The 17,855-nt window shown below is 55.6% G+C and overlaps 2 protein-coding genes across 3 annotated transcripts; both read left to right on the top strand.

Moving 5' to 3' along the window:
• Positions 1–5,366: 5,366 nt before the first annotated feature.
• On the top strand, positions 5,367–14,429 carry TERF2 (telomeric repeat binding factor 2). 2 transcript variants are annotated; one of them, XM_075765710.1, is made up of 10 exons: positions 5,367–5,573; positions 5,687–5,782; positions 6,297–6,427; positions 6,744–6,830; positions 7,469–7,615; positions 7,907–8,322; positions 8,889–9,275; positions 11,577–11,662; positions 12,362–12,414; positions 13,402–14,429. In XM_075765710.1, the coding sequence occupies exons 1-10, from the start codon at positions 5,402–5,404 to the stop codon at positions 13,558–13,560; spliced, it is 1,734 nt and encodes a 577-aa protein (XP_075621825.1). In that variant the 5' UTR covers positions 5,367–5,401; the 3' UTR covers positions 13,561–14,429. The 2 variants fall into 2 exon arrangements, with proteins under 2 accessions (XP_075621825.1, XP_075621826.1); XM_075765711.1 differs by having other exon boundaries at positions 9,045–9,275.
• Positions 14,430–15,243: 814 nt separating this feature from the next.
• On the top strand, positions 15,244–17,833 carry TMED6 (transmembrane p24 trafficking protein 6). Its single transcript, XM_075765715.1, is given in 5 exon segments — positions 15,244–15,267; positions 15,270–15,518; positions 16,630–16,756; positions 16,975–17,126; positions 17,317–17,833. Coding segments are annotated over 5 exon segments (777 nt in total). The 3' UTR covers positions 17,542–17,833.
• Positions 17,834–17,855: the final 22 nt, after the last annotated feature.

Raw genomic sequence — 17,855 nt, forward strand, 5'->3', positions numbered from 1 at the left:
GTCGTTTGGTGAGTTCTCTCTTCCCTGGCAGACACATTGAATGGGTTTAGGGACAGAGAGACTGTTTAGTAGCTCAGGAACCCAAGTAACTTGTAAACTTGATGGTTTTCATTCATGAACTCGCATCCGTGGCTGTGGAATTTATTTTCTTACACTTGCAGTGCAGGTATAACACTGGACAGTGGTCTGTTTTAACAGAACTGTTGAGGCGGCAGAAATGCCCTATGTTGTAAGAAGTGCTAATACTATTACCAACGCTGGCTAAAGATTAAAGGTATATGCAAAGGGAATTTGAGCAGGCTAATATCCGTGCCGTTTGCTACGGTTGGGATTTTACAAGGAGCTCCAGTGAAGCAGGTACTCGTACCTGACTTGCCGCTAAGCTGGGATCTCTGTGGGAATGAGACGTACCCGATGGTACAGTCTGGGAGATTTATCAGCTCAAAGATGTTATCCTAACTGACCGTGCTATCTGTCCACAACCACTTCAGTCCAAAGGCAGGTTAGCTCCTTGAAGATCCCGGGTTGTATGTCAAAGAAATCTTCTAGGTCACCCTCTGGTAAGATAGAAGGGTATCTTTTAGCACTGGAGAGAAGAAAATTGCTCCAGTGGTGCCTGCCAACCATAGTCTCTAATCCAGTTCCAGTTATAAGGCACAAGCTTTGCAAATGGCTGAAATTCTGGCACGGCAGCTGTTTTTCATACACTGGCTTATCCTGGCCTTGTTCTGCTGGTTTTGTACAAGGAAACAGGGATCGAGGTGCAGCCAGAGAAGTAGTAAGGAAATAAAGCCACCGTACTAGGTAAAGGGTAAAGTGCGGGGACAGAAGGCATTTGAGTCAGATCCGTCTAATTTGTGTAGGATGCTAGTCATCTCCTGCTGTCAGTGCGTTCTCTGTCTGGGAAGTAAGCTGTAAATCTGGTTATACCACAGCAATAGCTGAACTTGACTGAGTGTTTCACGTCCTTTGGTACCCGGTGAGGTGGTGACTTCCTCAAGCAGACTGTTCCCTGGTATGTTAAGAGTCTTGGTTCTCACAGCTGCATAAAAGAGTGTTTGTCTTCATAAGTGCGTTTACTGCCCTGTGCTTCCCCACGAGCTTGTAGTCTGTCATCAGAGTTCTCACTCATACTCTGCTGGCACAGCAACCTGGGGCTTCTGCTTGTCGGTAGCGCAGCCAGACCCAGCGCTCTGCCTGTACATGCTTGGGTATGCAAAGCAGCTGCTAAAGTCATGCTGTTCTTGAAATCCTTGCCCTCCTTTTCCGCTCTAGCTCTGTTACAGGCTGGAGGGGGCAGACCTCCCGGCGACCTCTCCAGCTATTTCAGAGTAACACAGATACTTCACCTGTAAATGCAAATTCAGGTATCTTCTCTATGTGGGCAAGTCCATACATTTACTTAACCAGATATTTGTATATTGTTAAAGTCTTTCCCTGTTGTTACCTAATCAATAGCTCAGTCTCAACGTAGCTTAAATATTGAGCTTACTCTTCTTCCAATCATTCCTGTATATCTTTTTTTCAGTCGTTAGGGATGTTTCCCTGATTCTGTACGTAACCCAAGTATCCCCTTGGAATCATTTCTAGCTCCTTGCACTAACATGAAATACAACCTTGCGGTTCCCTTACTGAGTAACATTTCTAAGGGGGAAGCCCCCTCCACCCCTGCCAGGCTCTGACATGGGATTTCATCGTCGTGCACCCCCATTGCCACACCATCTTCTTCCTGGCCTTGACAAGTGCAGTCATGTCTCATTTCACACACAGAGCTGCTGCAAAGACCACTCTGCCCTCTCGCTTTGACGCGGTATTTTGCAAAGCAACCGCGTTACTCTCCTCAACATTTCCCTCTTCCACTGCTTCGTTGCTGCCTGTTTTTCTGTAGCTGTCCGCTGCCTTTCTAAGACTCCTTGGTGCAGTATCTGTTTTGCACTTGTGCGTAGCACGGTGGCATCCTGGGCCATGACCAGGCTTTCTAGGCACACTAGCAATGCAAACAACAAGTATGGTAACAAATGACTTCTGTATTTTTTTTTTTATTGAGCAATAGAATTCAGTCACCGCTCTTCCTGACCATTATCGAGCCCAAACAGAAGTCAGAAATCTGCCGTGTGTCTGTCTACAGAGCAAGCCCTTTAGGGCAGGTGCTGCTGTCTTCTGTTTGGTGCAGCACCGTGCATGCGGCCGGTGCTCTACGATAGAGAAGAGAAAGGAGTGCGTGGTGACCAGGTGCCCTGGCTGATTTTCCTGTTTTGTTTTCCACTGTAACTCATACAGAAAGACACGAGACCACAGCAACGTGCAGATCTTGTTCCCCGGAATGTTTTCTTTCATCTGTAATCACTTCATCAAAATCCACAAATCAACTAGTTAAGACTAAAAGGCACAAATGTGACGGTAATTTGTGCCTTCCTGCCCGGTGTTTCTTTTGGCACGTGAAACACCCAACCTTTTCCTGAAAAAATTGATGATGGCACCAGGCAAGGATTCGGTGAAACTGGACAGCGAGGCCACTTGCATTCCAGTTCCACTGCCTGCTTCCATGATCCCTCCTTCCTTTTCATTTATCATAGAAAATTCAGGGGTTGTATTTCTGCTTTTACTCTGGAAATCACAATTTCAGGCTCGTTTCCCAGTGCTGGGTGCTGTTAATGCACAACTGGCCCAGGCAGGCCATGGAACCGCGTGGGAAGGGAGCCTTGATTGAGATGCCAAGGCTGCGGCCCCTGTCACATGCCCTCTCCTGGCTCCAGCAGCGCCTGGGCAGATTAGCACCTTCTCAGCTGCCCCGCGGCCCGGCCGTGGTGATTACGGCTCCCTGACACCTGTCAGCGTGACCACGCTGCCGCTCCGTCAGCTGCTGCTGTCCGAACCGTCCCAGGGACCGCAGGAACCTCGTCGGTCTGTCCTAACCTGGAGTGGTTCCATCCAGCAGGGTGGGAACTGCTCATCTACTTACTGAGCAGCCCTGCTGGGAGGGCTGAGGGGACGACACCTCGACTGAGGAGATGGTGGTGGGCACGAGGCGGGGGCGATGGCAGCGGCAGGGGTCCCGCAGCAGAAGCAGGAGGCTGAGGAGGTGGACCTGCTGAGCAACAGCTCTGCTGCTTTCCCCATTGAAACCTGGCTTGGAGAAGGCAGGCAGTCCCCAAATGGCTCCGGAGAGCAAGCTTGCTTCGTTCCCCTTGGGAGAGGACTCCAGGGACTCTCTTTTCTCATCTTTGAGCAGAAATAAATGAAATGGCTCAAAATCCTAAACCCTGTGCTGGGCTGGTGGGATCTGCCAAAGTGGCTGGCGCACCTGGTTGGAGCGGCGTGTGTCTTGGGTGCAGGAGCTGCTGAGCCTTTCAGAAAACGTGGAGTTTGAGTCAGGAGAGCAAGGGCAGCGTTTGAAAGGCCGTGAGGACGACCAGGCCCACACGCTATTGCTGTGGCCCATCGGCCTCTCCCGGAATCAAGGGGAGAACGGTGAAATTCAGGAGTCCCAGCCCTGTCACCTGCTCTTGCATCTTGTGACAGAAAAAGAGCAAAACCATTTTGCTCGTTAACATCTCATACGGAAAAGTATTTTAATGAAAACGTGTTGCTCCATCATCTCCTCTCAGCTCAGGAAGCAGCCGTCGGTATCTCTCTCTGCATCCTTCCTAACGTTTAACGGCAGGGACTGGCCGTATGACACGGCTGTACCGCGTCCCGCTCGCGCAGCCCCCTCCCTGCGCTTGCACTCCCCAGGGCAGTCGTCACGCTGCCCGAGCTGAACCGCCACCCTTCTTTCTTGCGCAGATTATTTTTATCTCCCTTTGTTTGCCAATAAAAAAAAAAAAAATCCCTCCCGGTTTTACTGTTTTCCATTTGACACGTGGATTTTTCTCATGTGCGTTTCCTTCTCCTCTGGCCAGGGCCGGAGGGCAGGGAGTATCCTGGATAACCTAATGCGAGGGGAATGTTCACGTGCTTTCCCCCCGCAGGTGAGGTGCTCTCCAGAACGCTGTCAGCGATGTTCCCGGGGCCAAAGCCACACCGCCTCCGAGTGAGAGACCCTGGGGCGGCAGAGAACAGCAGGGATGTCCTGCCTGTTCAAAAGACTAGAATAAAGAACATGAAGTTTAAAAAGAAAAAAAAAGTAAAAAATAACAGTTCTATCTAATGCTTGAAGTGTTCGGTCCCGTCTCCAAAAGCAGGTTGTGCTTACGCCCTAACGTCCTGCCCCGAGTTGGGTGCCGGTGCTCCCCCTCCCCTGCCCTAGTGCGGCAGCCGGTGAAGCCGGGCAGGTGCACGGCGTGGCTTCTGTTGCCGTTTCTGTCGCAGCCCCCGAGCAACGCGGCTCTGCAGGACGGCTCCCGCTTTGCAACGTGGCCCGGCTCTGCCTCGTCCGTCAGCTCTGAGCACCCGTCGGTGCTGGCAGGGGTGGCGCTGGCTGACTGCTGTGGCACCGGGACAAGTTTAACAGATCTCGGAAACACTGGGGTCAGGGCATCCCTCATCGTTTATGGATGGCCGCTTCCCTTCTGGTTCCTCTTCCCAGCTGAAATAAGTAACCAGCGCTCCAGAAAATACCGTTTTTGCAGGGAGAGCGACACTCGCAGTTGGAAGAGCACGAGGAGGGTGTCCTCCCACCCCTTGCTCCACGTTTACCTTTTGGCAGGCGGAGAACGAGCTCAGCGCTCGTACGGCCCTACAGAGCGTACGAGCCGCTTGGCTTCGCGCGGAGCCGTTCTACCGTGCCTCGGTGCTGTGGTGCCGGCGAGGGCAGGGCTGCCAGGGCAGCGGTGGGGCCGGGGGCCGGGCAGGCTGGCGGCAGACCCTGCCCCGTGTCCCCTGCCCTGCTCGGGGAGGCCTCGGGCTGGCGGGGCTTCTCCCCACGGGGCCGGGCAGCGTGGGCAGCGGGTCGGTACCCTGCCCCGAGGGATGTGGCCAGCCGTGCCCCTGCCTGCAGTGCCCCTGCCTGCTGCCCCTGCCTGCAGTGCCCTGCCTGCTGTCCCTGCCTGCAGTGCCATGCCCCTGCCTGCTGCCCCTGCCTGCTGCCCCTGCCTGCTGCCCCTGCCTGCAGTGCCCCTGCCTGCAATGCCATGCCCCTGCCTGCTGCCCCTGCCTGCTGCCCCTGCCTGCAGTGCCCCTGCCTGCAATGCCATGCCCCTGCCTGCTGCCCCTGCCTGCTGCCCCTGCCTGCAGCGCCCCGCCCGCCCGGCAGAGGGCGCCAGTCGGACCCGGCGGGGCTGGCGCGGTGCACGCCGGGAGCTGTAGGCGCGGCGGGGCTGGCGCGGTGCACGTCGGTCGCGACTGGCGCGGTGCATGTCGGTCGCGGCAGGCACCTGCTGCGTGCTACGGCGCCGGGGGCGGGGCGGCGGCTCGGCGCGATCGTCACTTCCGCCGGGGCCTCACGTCAGTTCCCGGCGGGATGGTGGGGAAGCGGGCGCGCGCGGCCCGGCGGGAGGGGATGGCGGCGCGGGGCGGCGTCCCCGAGGAGACGGTGAACGGCTGGGTCCTGCAGTTCTACTTCCACCAGGCCATGGCGGCCTACCGCTCCGGGCGGAACCGCGACTTCCGCCAGCTCCGCGACGTCATGCAAGGTGGGCCGCGCGGGCCGGGCCCGGGGGCTCGCGGGGCGGCCGGGGCTGGGGGCGCCGGGCCGGGGGGGGGGGCCCGGCCGTGCTGTTCCTGCGTAACCCGCCTTGTCCCACAGCGCTGCTCGTGCGGCCCCTGGAGAAGGAGCCCATGGTGTCCCAGATGCTCCGCATAATGCAGCTCCTGTCGCGGATCGAGGAAGGCGAGAACCTCGGTGGGTCCCCCGGCCCCCCCACCCCCACCCCCCGGCACGGCCCTGGGGAAGCCCCAGGCTTGGCTCCGGCCCGCTCCCCCGGCCGCAGCGTGCCCCGTGCTGCGGCGGTGTCCCGGCGGCTGTGCTGCTGCAGGGAGCAGAGGTCCGGGCTGCAGCGTTAAGCTGTGGGAGCTCTCCCCGGGGGCGAGGGGCCAGAGCGTGGCCGTTTGTGCCCGCGTCGCGCTGCCGTTGCCCTCAGCCGAGAGCGGCGTGTTCGTGCCCGCGTTCCAGGGCCGTCCCGCTCCCTGAGCTCACAGCTGCTGAAGTGCTCCCCCCGGATCAGTTATTTGTAGCCCAGTGGTGCTTCCGTAGTTTCCTGTGCCTGTGGCGGGGGGATCTCGCACGGGTCAGCCGCCTGGCCGTCAGCCTGCGGTTCCCTCCCATCTTCTTCCTCAGTAGCTCTAGAATTTGCAGTCGCACTGTCTAAGGCGTCGCTGTGAGCGCCTGGCAAACCAACGGCTGCGAACTCTTGCAGATTGCACCTTCGATAAAGAGTCAGAGCTCACCCCTCTCGAATCAGCGATCGGTGTCCTGGAGCTCATTCAGAGAGAATTCTCTGTGGCTGAGAAGACGATGGAAGCTGTTCAGAAGATGGTGAAGGAAGCTGTAAGACCTTTTTCTTTTTCAATAAATACTCTGCTCGTCTTTTGTCTTGAAAAGGTCTTGTGTAAATCACAGCGGGAATTCCCTCACGTGTAGAATACCGTGGGTTTTGATGGTAAATAGTTGATTTACAAACACCCATCGTCAGTGTATGTGCCACTTCATCAGTTAACATAGAAGTTGCTTCTCGGTGTAAGCTGGTACTAAGCTGTTACCTGTGTGCCATGCTTGATTGTTATACACGCTTTCCCAGAGCTGATGTAGAGAGTTTGGTCAATTCGATGTCAACAGAGAAACTGGTATTTGTTTTCTTCTGTAGGCTGTTATTGTGTGCATCAAAAACAGAGAGTTTGATAAAGCGTCCAGAATTGTCAAGAGGCACATGGGGAAGGAGCCCAGAAGCCAGGTGGGTCTGTGCCGGAATGAGAGACGGCTGTTTGAGGACTGTGCGATGCGTCTGGCGGGATATTGGGGAGCGGGGATCTTTGGGGGTGGTCTGGCTTGTCTTATGAGGTACTGGGGGGCACTTGTGACCCGTATCGCAGGAATAAAAGCTTTCCCTCAGAAACGTGCCTCTTGGGGAAACCTGAGCGAGAAGAAAAGGTGAGGGTGATGAGGTGGAAAGAGTCCTCCCTGGAAGGTGGACCCTCAGCGTTACGCATTCCTAAAGCACGTCGATCGTAGCTTTGGAGCTCCCTCTGTTACTGATGTTCCCTCACATACCTTCACGGTGTCAGCCTTCATCCTTTGCCTCGAGGCAAACTCAAGCTCGTGTGCAGAGCGCGAGTCCGTACAAAGGGCTGGCTCTAGAAGCAGAAGGAGGCCCCGTTCCTGTTTCTGCAGTGTCTTGGGCGCTGGAACAAGCAAAAAGTCAGAGCTGCCGAAACGCAATGGCTCCCCCGGCCTCGTCCCAACCTTCTCTCGGTGTAAATTAGCTGGGCCTGGAGAACATGAGATGGGAAGGGCCCGATGCTCAGAGCCTAGCTCCTGCCGCTGTCGTTTATTCCCTTGTACCTATTCCAAGCGTTCTTGCCTCTCCTCTAGAAAAAGAGGAATGAGCTGCTGGCTGTCATCCGAGAGAAGAATTTCGCTCATCCAGTGGTCAAAAACTTCTCTTACAAGAACTTCCAGCAGAGCGTGTTTCAGTTCCTGAAGACCTACGTGGACGATTCGGAGCCTCTGCTGCTGACGGTACGTGTCTGCCCTGCTTACCTGGCTTCCCGTTTTTACCTGAAATACGGTAGTTTGGCTTCTACGTGCCTTCAGTGCCAGTAATGAGTTAGAGTTTAGGCAGGTTAAATTCAAAATACTTTAAATCAAGTCTGTTCGTGTTACAAGTTTTAACTGATAAACACCTACTCTGTGTGTGGTGTCGATTGAACTGCAAGTAGCAGCTTAAAACGCCCTTGGAAGGGGATAAAATGGGATGGCAGTACGGGGAATCATCTTTGTAACCGTTATGTGCTTTTTTTCCTGTCCAAGATAATGAAAAAGACTTTGAATTCAGAACATGCCAAAGAACCAAAATGCTCATCGGTGACTCCTGAGTCTGCGAATGGGCCAAAGGACCAGGCAGCGGCTCCGGAGCCCTCGAGGAGGGCAAAGGGCCCGGCAGGAGCTCCAGAGCCCGCGGAAACAGTGAAAGACCTGGAGGGAGCTCCCAGCCTTGCAGAAAGGGTAGATGATGCCACGGCAGCTCCTGAGCCTGCAGAAGGAGCCAGTGACTCTGCAGCAGCTCCCGAGCCAATGGAAGGAGCTACTGACCCAGCAGCAACTCCTGAGCATATAATAGCAGCTGTTAATATCTTGGAAGATGCTTCAGAGCCCATGGAAATATCTAAAGAACCAGCAGCAGCAGCTCCAGAGCTTCCAGGAGTGTCCTTCAGGGACTCGGAAAGGTGGGCAGAGGAGTCTGGCCCCGTGTTATGGATGAAGTTTGGCAGCAGTTCTCTTCCAAGGGGTAGTTTGCTCTGTCCAGGGAGCTGTTAACTTCCCTGAATGCCAGCCCAGGCAGGTCTGCCCCAGCAAGCCCCAAAGGCTATCGGTGTAAGACTTCTGTAAAGTAACGGCATTAAGGCGTTGGGTTTTTGTTTTTTTCCTGAAGATATGTAGTACTTTTGTAAAATAGGGAGGGAGGGCAGTGCCTGCCAGAAGGTTTGCTCTCGTGGAGCAGGGTTTGGTATCCGTGTGGTTCGGCCCTTGGTCAGCAATAGCAGAAGGGCGGCCGGCGCTGTCCCTAGCAGGGAGCGTGGCCGTGTTCTCTCCAGAGCTGCTTCGCCGGTACGCCACACCGTTCAGGAGCAGGGCAGACTGAAGGGTTGGGAATGCCTGCTTCAGTAGATTTTTATTTGCACCCCAGGGTCAATTGTTGAGGGTCACACTGTAGGGGAAAAGCCTGATTTTGGTGAAGTGGAGCCACCTTGGTGAAATCTTTACAACCTGCTCAGTTCTGTTTATTTTGTAGGCAGCCTTCTGGAACTGTAACCGCGTATGGGATTTCTGTTCTGAGAGAAGCTTTCAAGATCCTGTCGGACTCCCAGGATTCTGATGCACTCTTCACCAAACTGGACGAAACAGACTTTTCTTTCCCCAAGCAACTGTCTCCTTCTGTATCCCACAGAACCAAGAGACGGAAAGAAGAGGAGAATCGAGATTCTGAGGTCTCAGACCCTCCTGAAATATCCCGTAAGGGCAAACGCTTGTTGACCATAAGCAAACTGGTCATGGAGCAAGACAGCCAGTACAGCGAGTCGAGTGAGAGCCCAGACTCTTCCCAGGAGCCAGTTGTATCTTCTGCTTCCAGACCTGTTCAGAAATTGCATGACCAGCCTGTATCTACTAAGAGTGCCAAGTATGAAGCCCATCTCTTGTGGTATATTCTAATCTGCACTCAATCTTTTGACTTGCAGCTGATGTGGGTAGCGTGAACAACCAAAACCTTTATCTTTAATTCAAGATGAGTATATTGACCGTCCTGGTCCGCTAGCAGATGTGGAACTGGGCAAAGTAAATGCTCTGTTGTCCTTACGCTTTACTGTTCGGTTAATGGAGAGGAGAAAATGATCCAGCTTCCACTGGCAGCGAGTCGGAGGTACTGCAATTAGTAGTGGTAGGGATTCCAGCATGCGTATCACAGGTAACGCCCGTCTCTGCACTCTGGTTAGCGATGCTGAAGCTGGAAAGAGTTCGTAGGTGCATCGTGTGGAACAGATTAGACTCTCCTGTCCACCTCTTGAGAAATACAGCACTGACCTCGCTTAAGCTCTTTTTTCCTGAAACCTGTGTTGGTTAAGAAACTCCTAGTTGTAGCTTTTTGACTGTTTCTTCAGTATGAGTTATCGCTTACCTCGAGGCTGAAATGACTGCAGTAAGAGGTTTTTCCTTTTTATAAGGGTTTCCCACTGAAGGTGGCAAAGTAGGCTTACCCGCAGAAGGCTGAAATTAGCACTGATGTGAGACTCTTAGAGTCCCAGGAGTATCTCCCGTAGGCCATAACAAGGGCGTAACAAAGTTTCCTGCTTACGTGTTTGAGTTGCTCTTGCTTAGTGAAGTTGCATAGCAGGCAGCAGTAACGATGTTTTGGATCCCCGGGAGTGAAACTGGGAGGACTGAGGAGAGCTCAATGTGTTTGAAAAGATACCTAGAACATAATTTCCCTTGGTTCCTGGCTTAAGAAGGCCAAGAACCCAAAGGTTTGGTTTTGAAGTAGAGATCTCAGTGCTCTGTGTAACTTGGCTGCTCTGGAGATGGAGTGTCTTTCTACAAAGCACGGGAGAGGGGTTGCAAGTAGTGATGTGCTGCAGCATAGCTGGCATCGATGCAAACGATGAGATCTCTGACACCTTGCTGGTGTGTCTTGTTCAGGGTGAAACTAATTGTCAGGGATGATGCCGAGAAGGGATTCCCACCCCCGTGTTGGCCCTTTCCTAGAGTCATCTGGGAATTTCACTTAATAAATTTCCTTTTTCAAGGACTTGCAAGTGGTGCCACTTGATCTCTTCTGCCCCTTCCCAGCAGTACATTGCAGCTGACCCTGCCATCCCCGGGATATGTCTGGACTGTATTTTGAGGGTGCTGGGGAACGTCGTGGCGATAGGACGATGTTTTGTGAACTCTCCCAGAGCAGAGTGCTGTGTCTGACCGCCCTAGGGAGGGGCCGGGTTCGTGGCTCAGGTGTGCCGCCTTCCCATCCCGCGCCGGGTGCCGAAAGCGAGGGTTGGTGCCGGATCAGGAGCTGCTGCGCAGCTGCGACTGGCTTGAGCGGTTCTGGAGTTTCAGCCCTGCCGCTGCACAAGCCGGTTTCCGGCTCACCTGGAAAGAGCTGTATCGTCCGTGCTGCCGGGGTGGCTGTCGTGTCTTGAAGCCTTGGAAGTGTCAGGGCTCGCGGTAGCAGTGGTGCTCATGGCGTCTGTCTGGAAATCTAATCGTGTGCATCTCTGGTGGCTGGTTCTCCAGTGTTTACGTGCAAGAAAGAGGCGCTCGACAGTGCAACTCCAAGTCCAGAGAGCAGAGAACAGTTCTTTTCCCGGTGCCGTTACAGGTTTCAGTTGTATTGGATGTGACAGCCGGGGTGAACCTTTTGAAGCTGGGTGGGGTTTTTTTTAACAGACTTTAATTTCATCTCACAAGTCTGTGCTTGAGGACTGTACAAGCAGGTGACAGCGTTGAGGCACTTGATCTCACAGAGGCCTCTGGAGCTTGCTTGGCCTCAGTAGTGTTAGTGGTGAAACAGTAAGAATTCAGTGCTGCTCAGGAAGGCCAAAAGCTTCTGCCCTGAGCCGTTGGCAAGTCTGTGCAGGACACGAAGGCCTGGGAAGTCCAGCTGTGTGTGTGTGTCTCCTGTAAGTGCTTAATTGTGTAGTCAATACCCAGTTGCTTGGTTTTGCAAATGCTGGCTACAAAATACAATGTTCCACGTGAATTCGCGTATATATTGCACGCCATACCTTCAGCTCGGGGCTCCTAAGGATTCACCCCACCTCTGAGGGAGGGGAGGAGGTGGTGGCGTGTTTATATATTGCTTTAAGGGCACGTTTCTCCGCACTGTGTGCTCATCGCAGGCTTGCCTGCTGTGCTCCCGGCGTCCCCGCACCCTCTCCCCCTGCACCCTCTCCCTAGCCAGTAGCCAAAGTAAATGCTTGCCTGCTTTCAGGTCCTTCCAAGGAAGGTGGAACAGCTTGTATGGCAAAGAAGAAAAAGACAGTTGGAGTGACGAGGATGAGCTCTTCTCGGATGCGGGTAAGAACGGAGCCCCTGTGGCAGGTGTTAATTGATGATGATCCTGACTTTGGGGCTCATTCACGGGTCTCTTGCTCCTCCTGCGTGACTGAATTTTGAAACCAGAAATCCTAAAAGCCTGAGAAAATAGGAGCTGTCCAGCTCTGAGCTCTTGGTTCTCTGTACCTCTGACCCGCGGTGCATGCCAAAACCTCCTGTTCAAGTGTCAGACCCATCATGCTTAGCTTACAGGATGGAAATACTGGAAATACCCCCTCTTTCCTCATTCCCTCTTTAGTGCCAGGAAATAAAGGTTAGGTTCAGCCAGATGAGTTTTCCAGTCCAGTTCCCTTTGCAGCTCGATACACAGCTTAGCTGGTGAAAAGGGGTGGACCCTGGATGTCTAACTCCAGCCTCAGCACACAGCACAGCCACATCCTGGACGGGTGCCCCTGTTCTTGACGTACTGGGTAGTTTAGAACAAGACACATCTTACTGGAAAGCTTTCACATAAAGCAGTTGGGGCTTGAAATGGAAATGTTGTGTGTGCTGTAGCTGCAGAAAAAGGAGGGATAAAGGAATTTGGGTTTATTGTCTCTTGGGGGACGCTCTCCTCGTGGGCTGACAGTAGTTCAGCAGTTAAGCCCAAGGTAGTCCCTGGAGGAGGTCTGTGCCTCCCCAGGTATGGTGAAATGGAATCTTCTTGCTTTGTTTTTTCAGCATCCTTTGGGACGAACAGCCACAACACTACGGTCTTCGGTTCCAAGAAACAGGTAATGTAGAGCCCTTAAGTCCTTTCAGTAAGCCTGAAATCAGGACATGTCCGTATAGAAGAGCAAACTATCGGACAGTGTGTGATACGTGGGTGAGGATACTCTGCTGCTCGGCAGCCAGCAGTTCAGCACAGCAGGGCGAGCTGCTGCGGTGTGTGAAACGGAGCACCGGAGGCTGGGCTGGAAAGTGGTGTGTGTGGTGTCTAGGCTTGATCCGAGTTGTGCCGGTCTTCCCATTTGCAGAGCCAGCCGGAGTTCCTCTGTTAAAACAGCCCAGTTGGGTAAAGCTGTGCGCCTCCCGTGCGCCAGGCACCCGTGTGATGTCCCTCTTCCTTGCTGCGCGTGGCTCAGAGCTAGGTTTGCCATCTTCCCCCTGTGCCGGAGAGGTTCGGTATCTCGCTTGGGTGAGGGACAGGCATACGGCAGCCTTACCTGGGAAGAGGAGCCACGTTTGGTGCTACCAGGAACTCTCTCACCCTCACTTGTCCGCAGATGCCTGCTGGCTCCTGTGCTGCTGTACGCCAGGTTACAGTTCCTGCTTGCTTCTATTTCACGTTTTGCCTCCAATACATAAATTCAGGGGACCTGCAGACCTGAACTTGCAGATTGTGGGTTTTTTAACGCTCTATTTGTGTGCTGTTATGCAAGGTGTAGGCAGTGAGTACTTTGTGATGTGTGCTCAAAAGGTAACGCCTCTCTTATGTGATCAGTATTGTGCTTTGGGAAGCAGAACTGCTCCTGAGCTTGTGCTGGAGCTGCGCGCTTCTCTGACTTAACAGTTATGAGAGCACATCTAGTGACGTGATTGTGGAGCGTAGTGTGTGCTATTACAGGACATCGCTGCCTCTCCTCCACGTTACTAGCACAGATGATAAAGGGAAGGTAACGTGCTGGGAAGGAGTTGCACCACGGTTCTCTGCCAAATGCAACTCCTCCCTGAAACTGCACGCCGTATTCACGGAACGCTGCTTGTGTCCTCTTTTGTAGAAATGGACAATACAAGAGAGCGAGTGGATCAAAGAGGGCGTGAAGAAGTTTGGAGAAGGAAGATGGAAAGCCATTTGCCAGAAATACCCCTTTGAGAACCGCACGGCAGTGATGATCAAGGATCGCTGGCGGACCATGAAAAAGCTGGGAATCCTCTAAAGTTGGGAGCCACGGGACCTTCAGTGCAAAAACCTTCTTATTTTTCTTTAGAAAGATGGACTGAAGCAGTAGCGAGGAGGTTGCTGCGCTCACCCCGATGCGTGTTGGGGCCAGCGCGGTGAGCCCCTCTGCCTCGGGGTACCCGAGACTGCCACAGCAGACGGAAACCACGTCTGACGAGAACTGAGGAGCCTGGTTCTCGAGTTGTAGCTGCAGGGTTTAGGTCTTCTGCGCTTGGCAGAAGCCACGCAACCTGATTGCACGCACTTGGAAACGGCCTGGATTGGGACTTCCTTTTCCACCTGACAACTGCAGCCTTTGTAGAATGAGTCCTGACTCGATGGGCTGCTGAAGTGACAGTTGTCTCGGCTCAGACGCTGTCAGATGGCACGAGGATCCCACCCGTGGCTGTGTTTATCTGTTTTAATTGTCTGAACCCTAAATGGCTTGTTTCACCCGTTTGCACTCAGTCCCCTGTGGGAGAGGGGCAGCACATAGTCCCAGAGCTTCTGGGGAGAAGAAGAAATTTGGGCAAGGTGGTCTGCTTGGATTTTCTTGTTTGGTTTTTTTTTTTCTTCCACATTTCTTTCTGCTTTGTAAACAGCTAGTCTGCGAGTGGGGAATTTCTCCCTCCCAGCATTGAGGCTTTAAAAACATTTTTTTCCCAGTACTTAAATGTCAGTTGTTCCTATGTTACAAGTTCCAGTGCTTACTGGTTTTGGTCATGTCTTTTGGTACCGTCCTCCTGTGTGCAGTCCCTGCAAGCGTGTGAGCTCTCAGAGCGCTGCGTGTTTCCTGTCTTCGGGTGCCAAAGCCGGAGTCAATGTCTGAGCAGTCTTCTGTAAAATAAAGTTCCTTTCTTGTTGGAATATCAGGAGTTGTAGTGAGTGTGAACTCATACCCCACCAGGCCACGTGCTGCCCCAGGAACATGGGGGGGTCCCCATCCGCCTCCTGGGCGGTGTTGTCAGCAGGCGTTTGGGGCGGAACAGCCCTGAAGGTGTGAGATGCTGCCATGCAGCAGAACCTTCTGGCCTAATTCCTGCCAACGTCAAAGGGTGGGGGAGCAATGGGGCACCTTCACCTCTTCGCTGCGCTCCCGCAGAGCCGGGCTGGGGAGAAGTCTGCTTGGAACCACCTGCGTCCCCGCTGTAGCTGCTGAAGGAGCCTCCCCTGTCACCCGGCTGCGCCTTTCCCCTCCCTTGCTGCCTGTAAGACCGAGTCCCTGGGGTGGGGGAGCCTTGATGTGAGCTGCACACTGGAGCAGCACTTGCCAGCGTCAGGCAGCGCCCGTTGGTTCTGCCAGTACGTGCCCAGGAGGGAGGAGACGCAGCCGTGGGTCCGAGCCCGTTCTCCCCTTCCCTGCGCTGGGCTCTTGCCCCAGGCTGCGTGGGGAAGGTGTGGCAGCCCAAGGCTTTATTCTAAGAAACTGGGAAGTTTCTTGGAGTAAAACGCTTTTCCTGCTGAATTTGCTTGTTCACAAGGTGCAGGCCGGCAGCGTTGGTCAGCGAGCGGAATGGGGCTGGCCGGGGACCCTGCCGACGGGCTTGGGTGGGCGAGCTCTAACCTGGGCGAGCTGGACCAGCTCCTGCTCTGCACCGAGAGCACCGTGGGGAGCAGAGCCCGTGCCGCGCTCCTCCCGGCGCTGCCCAGTGCCATGGCCGAGCAGACGGGGGCACGGTTAATGATTACCCCTGCCACCTCAGGTCCCCGCTCCTGCCCTGCCCCGGCGGGAGGGAGCGCTGGAGGCCGGGAAGCAGGATGCTGCTGCTGGCGCTGCTGGTGCTGCTGCTGGGCCCCGCCGGCTGCCCCAAGACTGAGCCCCTGAGCGGGTCCGGCCAGGAGTCCCTCTTCCGCGGGGCGGATCGCTATGACTTCGCCATAGTCATCCCCGCGGGTACCGTGGAGTGCTTCTGGCAGTTTGCGCACCAGAGCGGCAACTTCTTCTTCAGCTATGAGGTGAGTGCGGTGGGACGCAGCCCGGGAAGGGGTCGGAGCGGCGCAGCTGCCGACGGGGACAGGGAATGGCCGCGCTGGATCGGTCCTGTGTGACGGCGCTGCGGCCAGCACCAGCTGCCTCCTCCGAGGGTGCAGCAGGCGCTGCGGTGGGCAATCCTCCGTCGCCTTAGTCCTGCGACCAGGCCGATGTGCAGAAGGAGACGCCGTGGGATGAATAACGCGTGCGGGCTGAACGCCAGACCCACGGCCCCCAGGGCAGAGGCGGTTTGCCCTGTGCAGGGAAGGTCCTCGGTTGAGACAGGGAAGGGTTGCAGTCACTTGGATTCTTCAACTCAGGGACTGTGCTTTTTTTTTTAGGCCGTTTCCATCACCAATCCCATTTATTTTTTTAAATACCAGTTTTAAAACCATAAAGTGGTGCCAAGAGCTCCAGACGCGGTGCCCGAGCACGTGGCACTCGCTCATGGAGAGCTGCGGGGGGGGGTCCCGGCACTGCGGGGAGCTCTGCCCTTCGCTGGGCTGGCCCTTGGCTCTCCTCTGAGCCGCCGCTGGAAGGCACGCCGAAGGTCTCAGGCACAGCTTGTCCCTGTGCTCCGTCCCCTTCCCCCAGGGGAAACTGCAGCCCTTTTATCTCCTGTTTACACTAGGCTGGTTGAAGGAGAGCCGGGGCACGGCTGTGCCCGGCGCTGGCGGCTTCCCCTGGCTCGGCGCTTGGCAGAGCAGCCCGGGGGGAACACGGCACGGCCCTGGGACTCGGCACAGCTCCATCTCCTGACGCTCCAGCGGCCAGCAGCACCGGCTGCGGCAGTGCCGGCAGCACCCGAGCCGGGTGGCGGGGAGCCAGGGTGGGCCCATGGGGTGGGAGATGTGTGCGAGCGCCCACAGCACCGTGAGCGGCGTTGGGAACCGCGGGGTTCGTTACCCAGGGCTGTGGGTTGATGCAGCTCGCTGGAAGCTCTTCCCAGCCTCGGAGTGCAGGCAGCACCCTCAGCTCGCAGTAATGAAGGGAGCGGCTTCCCCCGCGCCCCGAACCAGCTCCCGTGGGCTCCCATCTGTTTCCTGGGTGCAGAGTCAGGCCCGTGAACGCCGCTCAGGTGTTTCCTGCCTCCAGGTCCAGCGGGCAACAGGGATCGGCAACAACAGGAACATCCTGGCCACGGCGAGCGACCCCAACGGCCTCCAGCTTGGCGTTTCCCAGCACGTGCGAGGACAGATCAGCTTCCTCACCAAGGAGACAGGTCCTGCCGCCCCGGTCCCTGCCCGGCCCAGCTGCAGGCAGGCAGGAGCCTGGTGTCTGGGGGTGCCGGCTCCTGGCCAGCGGCTCCGGGCCTGGCTTGTGCTTCCCAGAGCGCTGATCCATTCCGAATGGGGAGGATGAGGGTCGAGCACTGGGGACAGGTCTGCCTGGCAGTGGCTCTTCTACCTGGGGAACAACCGTCCCCGCTTCTCTCTGCAGGTTTCTACCAGCTGTGCCTGGACAACCAGAAAAACCACTTTGGCTTCATGCAAGTGTATCTTAACTTCGGTGTCTACTACGAAGGCTTTGACAAGGAAAACAAGCAGCCGGAAGAGAGGAAAGAGCTGAACAACACCCTGGAGGCCATCGAGGTGAGCGTCAAGGTGACCGCAGGGTGCTCCAACGCCGCAGGGACGGGCACGTCCTCCCAAGGGAACCCAGAAGGGCGTTTGCCGCTGGCTGAGCTGCGGCGTAACTCGGCGCCGAGCCCGGTGGGCAGCTCCCGGGGCGGCTCTGCCAGCGCCAGGCTCTCCCGCAGCCCAGCGCCCACCTCTCCCGCAGGTCAGCATCCGGAAGCTGCAGCTCCACATCTTCCACATGTGGCGGTTCTACAACTTCGCCCGGATGCGGAAAGGGGCCGACTCCTTCCTCCTGGAGTCCAACTACAACTACGTCAACTGGTGGTCGATGGCTCAGAGCTGCGTCATTGTCCTCTCCGGGGTCCTGCAGCTCTACTTCTTGAAGCGCCTCTTCAACGTGCAAACCTCCAGCAGGCAGAAGTGCTAGCAGCACCCAGAAACGCAGGCAGGACCGCTGCCTGCGGCGCTCTGTAACCAAGCCGCTCCTTCACAGAGCGGGAGGGAAGGCCGGATCCTGCCTGGGGGAGGAGGAAGGAGAGCTCCCCCGCTCCTGCCTCCAGCTCTAGCCCTGCCTCGGCTGAAATCCCAACAGAAGAAAAGCACGACGCGGTCGCCTGAGCTTTGTGTGCCGAGTCAGTTTGTTACGCCCCTACCCATCGTTACGGTGTCCCGACGTCCCTGTTCTACCAGACACCCAATAAAGGAACCCCTGGCACACACTCTGGGAACCGATCACAGCCT

This window comes from Balearica regulorum, chromosome 13 (genome assembly GCF_011004875.1).
Source record: "Balearica regulorum gibbericeps isolate bBalReg1 chromosome 13, bBalReg1.pri, whole genome shotgun sequence".
Lineage (NCBI taxonomy): Eukaryota > Metazoa > Chordata > Aves > Gruiformes > Gruidae > Balearica > Balearica regulorum.

Coding starts and splice junctions, on each gene's coding strand:
- TERF2 (XM_075765710.1), top strand. CDS start 5,402: ATGGTGGGGAAGCGGGCGCGCGCGGCCCGGCGGGAGGGGATGGCGGCG. Junction 5,783..6,296: donor CGAGGAAGGCGAGAACCTCG/GTGGGTCCCCCG, acceptor GAACTCTTGCAG/ATTGCACCTTCGATAAAGAG. Junction 6,428..6,743: donor AGAAGATGGTGAAGGAAGCT/GTAAGACCTTTT, acceptor TTTCTTCTGTAG/GCTGTTATTGTGTGCATCAA.